The 8,707-nt window shown below is 41.3% G+C and overlaps 1 protein-coding gene across 1 annotated transcript; it reads right to left on the bottom strand.

Annotated features, from left to right (window-relative positions):
• Nucleotides 1-1,132: 1,132 nt before the first annotated feature.
• On the bottom strand, nucleotides 1,133-7,174 carry LOC4341841 (auxin response factor 17-like). The gene is given in 14 exon segments (NM_001421709.1): nucleotides 1,133-1,603; nucleotides 1,684-1,874; nucleotides 2,177-3,369; nucleotides 3,476-3,623; nucleotides 3,804-3,879; nucleotides 3,966-4,088; nucleotides 4,156-4,320; nucleotides 4,439-4,529; nucleotides 4,850-4,934; nucleotides 5,015-5,170; nucleotides 5,262-5,318; nucleotides 5,408-5,506; nucleotides 5,651-5,769; nucleotides 6,415-7,174. Coding segments are annotated over 14 exon segments (2,754 nt in total). The 5' UTR covers nucleotides 6,473-7,174; the 3' UTR covers nucleotides 1,133-1,410.
• Between the last annotated feature and the right edge of the window lie 1,533 nt (nucleotides 7,175-8,707).

Genomic DNA, 8,707 nt, shown 5'->3' on the forward strand with positions numbered 1-8,707 from the left:
AGTATGTTTCTGAGGGCTGTGTGTACACCATGCAGAGGTTGGAGATGTAAACCGTTTTTCATTATCTTTAAAAATACAAAGGTCGATCTAAGTACATGTCAATCGATGCTAGTTTATTAATTTTCCCATCGTTTGTCTTAGCCGCTGCCATAATTTAGACACTTTGAGAGTTTTACTTCATCGTGGTTTATTTTTCAGTATTAGCTTTTTTAAGTTGCTAAGAACGTAAATATACAAGTTTAACGCATAGATTATTTTTTGGTTGTTGAAAAGCCGTTTTACCCACAAATGTACTTCTAGAGAAATTGGGTGGACCAATGGGTAACCATGTGTGAGGAAACTTGCATCCCCAAGCACAAGAGGGGTAGGGTATATCAATCATTCAGCACATGAGACAGATGGATGCATAGATGGGCATTAAGGCCTGAAGAAATGGATGTGTGAAAGACCGATGGATGGATTGATGGTGGAGGTGAGAGGGGTATCACATTCACATTCACATCCACACATACACACACACACACAACTGGCTGACCTTGAGGAAAGGGAGGCCATCTTCTATTTCCTTTTCACAGCATTGCAATTGATGATTCAGTGTGAGTTGAGTGAGGGTCAATCAGCTAGATGGGGACCCAAACCTCACATGGGGTGGGGCCTGCTGGTCCAGCTCTCTTGCAAAGCCATTTGCCTCCAAGAAATGACGCCTAATTCCTCCAAGTAGAGTAAGCCAGATGACTTATTTCTTTGGGTCTATCCATGATCCTCACAGCATTACAATGAACTAGTACTTTTTATGGCAGCAGCAGTGACCACACTGGTAACAGTAGAAGTAAGTAACCTGGTACTTGTATTTGCAAGCAGGTAAGATTGTTCATCCATCATAAGGCTTATAAATGGAATTCAATGAGATTGACTTGCCAGCAAAGCCATTGAAACAGCTACAACTGGACAATTCCATTGTGCAAAGCATCTGGTCTGAGATTGAATTCTGTCCAGGATGGTCCTACCTGGTAATGGAGCATGTTTTACCTGTTTTGCCAAGGACCACCATAATGTTTTGGTTGCTGCCACCAGTGCCACATGTGGAACCAAAATGCCATGATTATGCAGAATATGAACAAGATATGCAACATGTGCTAAACTTCGCGGTGAGCCTGATAATTTAGATGGCCTACATTCACAGGATTAGTGTTTCATGGAACAAAGTTTTGGTATATATATATATACCAAAAGTTGATAGTTTCTACTTGGAATTTGATATCATATAGCATAATTATTAGATGGTACATAACTTAGCTAAGCATGGATCTATGTTCTTTCAGTTCCAGGTCTCAAAACTAGGGGAAGAAAAACTGCAGAAACATAGGTAACAGGCTAGATTTGATTGAAGGGCTCGTTAGCGCCCTTGCTTCAGAATTCAACTGAGCCGACAGATGCAATTCCTGTGCTCAGGCTTCTTGATTCCTGCCTGCTCACATAGTCATCACAGCTGCTACCTAGCCTCTTTCCGGGAGCCGAGCTCAAAAGCTCAAAGGGCTTGCCCATCTGCTGCACCTCCTGTGGTGAAAGTATCTTTATGCAGGAGACGCTATTCACGAATTCCCTGAAATTGTCGAAGTTTCATGTTGTAAGAAGAGCATGAAATATCTCAAATTATCATCAGAATAGTTTACAAAAACTTACTGCCAAGGGTCGTCGCCAACGAGGAGGACATCATCCTCTCGGTCGACGAATACAAGCTGCCAGCCTGATCTCAAAGGGTTTTCCAACTGGCCCTCAAGGCCAAATAGGCGCCCTAGTTCTCTACGAAGTTCATGATAGCTACTAAATCTAGTGATATCAAGTGACCTTCCATAGGTTCCCGATTTGTAAACCTGTTTTTCACATTGAAACAATTTGCAGATTAGCAGTGATCCAAGAAGTACTAATCAATAAGTTAACAAGATACTGAGCATTTCAGAGACTGCACTGCAGTTTATTACATCTAATGGCAAAAGTTATCATGCATATGTATAGCACACAACTTACATATATTCTAAAGGAAAGAGCAATACACAGTTAGTGATAAAGTCATATAATGAGCAAAACAGTGGATAGCTGACAATCTCATAAGCACAAATTAGAGAGAGCGAGAGAGAGACAGATTCAGGGAAGTATGACATAGGAAAGCACTCACCTTCACAAAGGTCGCAGGTGGTCGATTAATCACTTGATCAGAATTCTGTGAACACGGCACATATCCTGATTCATCTAAGCAGTCTGCACTACTTAGTGTTTGATCCAAGGGGAAATCATTCTGCGACGGGCTCAGGAAATTGGAGGTGGAATAAGGAATTGCCGTCGAATCATTCTCACCCTGGAGGCTTGGGATGCCACCTTGCATTAGAAGTGACTGTGAATCTATGTTAACGCCAAATAACAGATGGTTTTGAGGATCAGAGTTCCCATCTTGATCCACCAAGCATCCTCTTCCAGGAAGCGGCGCCAACGCAGAGCTTTGTGGTATACTAGGTGCTGTTGAGTCCAACTGCTCCATCTGCGATGTAACCTGAGGACGAGAGGGAAGCAAAGACTCCACTGCAACTCGCTTCGATGACCATGGGTCAGGGACAGGTACTGCAGTCGGTCTTGGCATGCTTAGGTGCGAAGGTGCTTCCGATGAAAATGGCCTCAATGCATTATGCATGGTGGATGTGTTGGATGGTGACAATGAGCTCATACTCGTGTCTGGATAGCTCTGTGGCTGGGAGAATGGTAATACTGTTTGCAGTGTCATAGGTGAAGACTGAGAAGGAGAGGAGAGTTGAGAAAACGGTGACAATGCATTAGGTACAGACTGATAGTTGGTCATGTTCTTCTGCTGTTGCATTTGCTGATGTTGTGGGACTTGCATACACTGCGATTGCTGCTGCTGTTGTTGCTGTGATTCTTGCTGTTGTTGCTGGGTTTGCAGCTGTGGCTTCTGCTCAGTAAACGACTGGCAGCGTTGGAGCTGCTGCTGAAGGAACTCAGACTGAGCATGCCCTTGGATTGTGGTCTCGTTGATGTTTTGGAGGTATTGCTGCTGCTGAAACTGAGGCTGCACTTGCTGCAAAATCTGACTTGGCAGAAGTGTATTAGCTCTGCCACCTATGTTCTGCGGCTGCTGGAACTGCAATATCGTGGGAGAGACCTGCTTTGTTGGGTCCTGGAAAGCAGTCGCAGCTATCGTTTGATACATGTCAGGTTGCAGACCAAGTAAGGAAGCATCAAACCTTGGCTGCATCCAAGGATTCATACCGAGACCCCCGAAATTCAATGATTGGAAACCAGGATTTGCGCTGTCTCGGAGCCACATGAGAGAAGAAGTCAAGTCGTCATCCTTACCACCTACAGGTAGTCATCATTGAAAGATGATTCACAGTTTAAAAGAGTAATACACATCAATTATGCAGCTATCTGAAAATGTGAAGTAAACATCAACTGCCCCTCCTACCATGTAATGAAGGCAAGCCTGTTGGCCATGGACGCTTCAGTCTGAGTGGAAAAGGAGATGGGTACATTGGGAAAGTTGTCAAGGGCTCAATCTCCCAAAGCGACACCCTTGGCTGCCTCTCTCCGGCAGTTGATTCATCCCAGCCAACCTGCATTATCCAAGAAAAACACTATCAACATGCTGAACCATAATGTTGGTACCAGGACGATGAGACCAACACGCAATCCAAAGAGGAAATTTCATCCTGCCTAACAGAAAACTTGTATGGTCAAATGTGTAAAGAACAGGATTGAAGGCAATAAGAAAAAATGCTAGCCTGGAAATGTACCTTTACAGAACGCCAATGTGAGTTTGGCCAACGAGCAGCATCAAGATCACTAATTCCTGTTATCGTGCCCATGTATCTGCAAATAAGAATATTTGATCCTGTCAGGCAGTTATGTACTTTTGAGTCTATGAAAATTTACCAGGCAAACACAATTCATCATACCTCCGTACACTTGACTCTTCTGTCTCAAAAAGCATCCTGAAACGCATGCCCACAGATATACGGGTATGATATACAGCCTTAACATATTTAGAAAGTGGGATAACAAACTCTGAAGGGCTTGCTCTGCATTAAACGGAAGGGAATAGTTAGGAGGAATTCTGAGTAAATAAATGTTATACAAAAATATTACCTTGGGTTATAAAAAATTGTAAACCGGCTATTTGTTGAAGCAGCATGAGCAGCCGCAGCAAGAAGACCAATATGCATGCTATCACTAGATAGGACTGAAGATGGCATAACAGTTTGTGGGCGGTTAGCTCGACGAATTCCCAGAAGAAGCTGGTTGTTGTCATTCCTGACAATGCAAGGAAATACATATATAAAACCACAAACAATCTCTCCACTGAAACGTAAATGGCTAAGCACAGGACAGTGTCAAGTGATCATTCTGCATCTTTGATAAATAAATGTACCAGATAAATAGGACAGAATCCCCGGCGACAAGTCTCTTTGCACTTACAAAGACGCTCCAGCCTGTAGTTAGAAGGTGTCGCTTTGGCTGACCTGCACCACAAATTAGAATATATGAGCAAGCTTTGTTCTCACCTTAAGCTACTCGTTTTTGTTAAGCAAATAATCCAGCCCCAATGAAAAAAAATCACCTCCATGGCTCCATGTTTGATCCATTTTATCATGAAAAACATTAATTTAATTTTCCTTATTTCCATTACATATTTAAGGATTTTTGTTCCTTTCATTTACAAAGATAAATTGACCTCAATGGCTACCAGAGTTTAATGGATAGTATTTATCACAACTGTAAAAGGTAATACATAGTTTATTATCAGAGGACTTAGAAATGACAATAGGAAAAAACTGCTCACCACGAAAGATATGACGAAACTTCCACTCATTGCCATGAAGATCTTTTGCAATTAACTCCTGTGCTGGAGGCTGCTGAGTAAAATCCTACAAAATTAAAGACAATTAGAACAGATGATGAACCAATTAAAAGAATAACTGGAAAACGGGAGAAAAACAGCACAAACCAGCGGAGGGAACACTTTCTCAGCTGCTCGACGGGGAACAGAGAATCCGCCATGCGTACTTGTGTCACTTGCCGTTAATGTTTTGCAAAAATAATTCGTTGGCTGTTTGTTGGCAGAACCTAATTCAGCTGGTAGATATGGGTCCTTGAGCTCTTGCTGAAAAGAAAAGAAAGCCCAAAAATTATTCTCTTGGAGACTACTTAGAAATTTGCACATAGCACAAGTGGTTATAAAAATTATGAATTACCGGGCTAAGTGGTTGTAGCGTCATCTGAGCGTAAACCTCATCTGTTTCTGCATCTGCCTGAAGGAAATAAGCAGACGATGCAACACAAGGTCAGCAGTGAGATTACTTGGCTCTGGAAACGAAAAAAAGATGTTCTCTAAACTTACATGCATCGTCACATTGTGAAGTTGGCAAATAAGTTGTGGAGGCAAGTTAGGATAATTGGGGATCTGAGACTCCATTTCTTTATTTGTTGATGCAGCTACCTGCGGCAGCAATTGACCCGATGAATTTACACAGAAATGGAAGCAACTGATTTCTGATAGAATCAAATCGGATTTCAATTTGGCAGTGAAACCATCACATGATACTCTCAAGCATTACTTGTAGTGGAGTGAAAAAATTCTAACCTGTTCGCTGTGACCCTGTGGGAAATAAACCACTCGGCTACCCACTGCAGGCAACGAAACAAGGGGACCGGCACACGCATGCCAGAGCTCCGAATTCAGGCATTTTTGTTCTTCTACAGCTGTAATGGCAAAAGCAGTTGGTCAGAAGACCAAGTTTTAACAAACAATGCTAGGGAGCATAAAGTGTAACATTTCTGATTTCATATGCTCAGCATTGTTAGAGGAGGTGGATATGGTACTAAATGAACTTCTCAGTGGCCTAACATTGGGCAAGGGCCTTTTTTCTCTTTGCATATTCCTAGAAAATAGACTATTATGGAGGTGATAAGCACAAAAAAAAGTCTCAGGAAAGAACAGTCCAAAGGAATCAAGGCATAAGTAAGAATTGGATCGAAAATAGACAGCATATACATGATTACAGAACTGAAATTTCATGGGAACAGAAGGCCAAAATCCAAAGGGGGAGGGAAAGAAATTCACATGCCAATTAGTACATCCTTTCCAAAATAAATCATCAGAATAAATCCAAATAACAGAGAGAGCTCAAATTTGCCGCATTCTGTAGCTTCCTGATCACAAAGAACACAGTCCAAAATACGAGCTCTGAAACTTTCAAGCAAGGCATACGAACAAACAGCAACCAAATACATACTAGTCCTATGAACTTCATAATACACTCTGAATAAATGAACAAAGATGGCATTAATGAGCAAGCCACGGAGCACAGAAAACTCTGAATTTTAAAAAAAAACAAGAAGTAGTACCTTCCGGCGACGCCGCCTGAGCCGGGAGGACGCTGCCGGACGACGACGAAAGCCTCATTTTTCTTCTCTCTCTCTCTCTCTCTCCAAAAGACCAATCACAAGACCGATCTGAAATGCAATATAAGAGCGTGCACGAAGCTGGGGAAGGAAGGAGAGAACGAAGGAAAGATTCCTCCTTTTTAGGCCAAATCACAGCGCCTTCCCAAAAACCATCGCTTTCTCAGTTTCGCCAACTCACCAACACTTCTTCTTTCGCTGTTTCGCAATTACGCTTCCCCCGGAAGAAGAAGAAAAAGAAAAATCAAATCTACCGAGCAAGCGTCGTAAGCTTCTCCATCGACGAGGTGATGAGAATTTTTTTTCCCCACTTCCAAGACCAGCAAGAACCAGTGGAAAAAAAGGCTGTGATCTTCGGGGGGGGGGGGGGGGGGGGAAATGCGGCGGCGGGAGGCGACACCGCTTGATCCGAGGAGTCGCGTGGTCAGATCTCGCGGCCGCGAGGTCTGCACGGTTAGCTCTCAGCTCTGGGCTCCCCGGCCGCCGCTCTCCGGCAGATCCGACCGCCGCCGCCGCCGCCGCAGCCGGAGAGGGAGGCTAGGAGCATGCTTCCTGCCTAGCTAGCTGAGATGCTTCCCTTCTCCCTCCTTCTTCTGTTGCAACTTCTTCTGAGCTCAAGAGTTGCAACTGAGATTTGCTTCTTGGTTTGGTTTGGTTTGGTTTGCTTTCTTGCTTCCTTCCTCAGTTCCTCTTGCAGCTTCCTGCTACTTCTAACTTGTTCTTGGGGTTTTAACCCCACGAGTGCTGCTCTCTCTCTCTCTCTCTCTCTCTCTCTCTCTCTCAGTAGCCTTTCTCTCTCTTCCTCTCTCTCCTCTAAAAAAACAATTGTAGGTGTTTTGGGTGATTTTCTTTCAGTGGCGCCCTTCAGTTGCTACACTTAAGTGTCTGTTCATTTTTGATGTAAAAAAAACCTTACTAAATTTTAGCAAATGCTAAAATTTTAGCATAGTTGTCAAAATTTAAGTAACTATATAAGAAATCCTACCAAAATTTGATAAGTTATCAAAATTTGGCAGCAAATTAAATGTAACTTTTTTTTTTGACAACTTTATCAAAATTTGATAAGATTAAAAATGTCATCAAAATGAAATGAACATGCCTTAAGTATTGGATGGAGTATATACTACTGGAGTGGTACTAATTTATAGCTGTACACGGGTGAACATCGTACAGTGTACCCTTTCTATACATGCTCCTTTTTTAGCACACGGTACGCTGAAGGAGAATACATTACTACTGTAGCAACTTTCTCTTTCTTCTATTTTTGGTGACGGTGTTCACTAATCAAGGGGCATTTGGATAATATATATGGCTGTGAAGGCTAGCAAGGATCAAGGGGAAAAATAGAAATGAGGGGAGAAAAATAGACGGCTAATTATGACCTGAGTGTTAAAGATACTATTTTCTTCTTCAGCACATAATATATCAAGTTTTAACTTTTATCATGGTTATTAAGGAGAGGTATAGGCCCGGACTATAATAAATATAATGGATAATAACAGGGGTAGTATGACTGTATGAGTAGTTTATTGTTGCTATATTTCGAAGAAGAAAAGTTTAATTCTAAAAGTTATCATGATTTAGGACGAAGGAGTATCACATATATCATGGGAAAAACATGTCATTTGTTACTATGGGTTCAAATTATAATAGTGTAGTTAACATATAAATTCGATTGTATTTAATTACATTAATAAAAGCATGATTTTTATGTCAAATATAATTCTACATTTAGATAAATTTTAGTTTAGTTTTTTGTAAATATGTGTGAAATCAACTTTTAAAATAATAAATTGAGGTTTATTTTTTGTAAATATGCAGGAAATCTACTTTCAAAATAACTTTGTTTTTTGCTGGGTCATTAAAATAACAAAATCGATGAGGGGATGATTTTTTGGATGCGCACATCATTTTTTTTGTTAGTAAATACTAAAGAGGTAGGAATGAACTGCTTTGGAGGAGGCATGTTTGTTTAATTTCCTTTGTGGATTATAATTTAGAACGACTTAATATTTTTAAAATTAGTTTTTTAAGAATAATTACAGGTAGATTTTTTATTTTGTCTTATTAGCAATTATGTTACTACTACCAGCAAGGTCAACTATGAGGTTGCATCGCATCTGCTCTGCCTTTAATCTTTAACCCGACATGATTTTATCGGAGTTGTTAGAAGCTCCAACTGTCCAACAGTAGTCAAACTAGCTACACGACCGATCGTGCAGTAGCAGACTATCAG

Source organism: Oryza sativa, chromosome 6 (genome assembly GCF_034140825.1).
Source record: "Oryza sativa Japonica Group chromosome 6, ASM3414082v1".
NCBI classification, from domain to species: domain Eukaryota; kingdom Viridiplantae; phylum Streptophyta; class Magnoliopsida; order Poales; family Poaceae; genus Oryza; species Oryza sativa.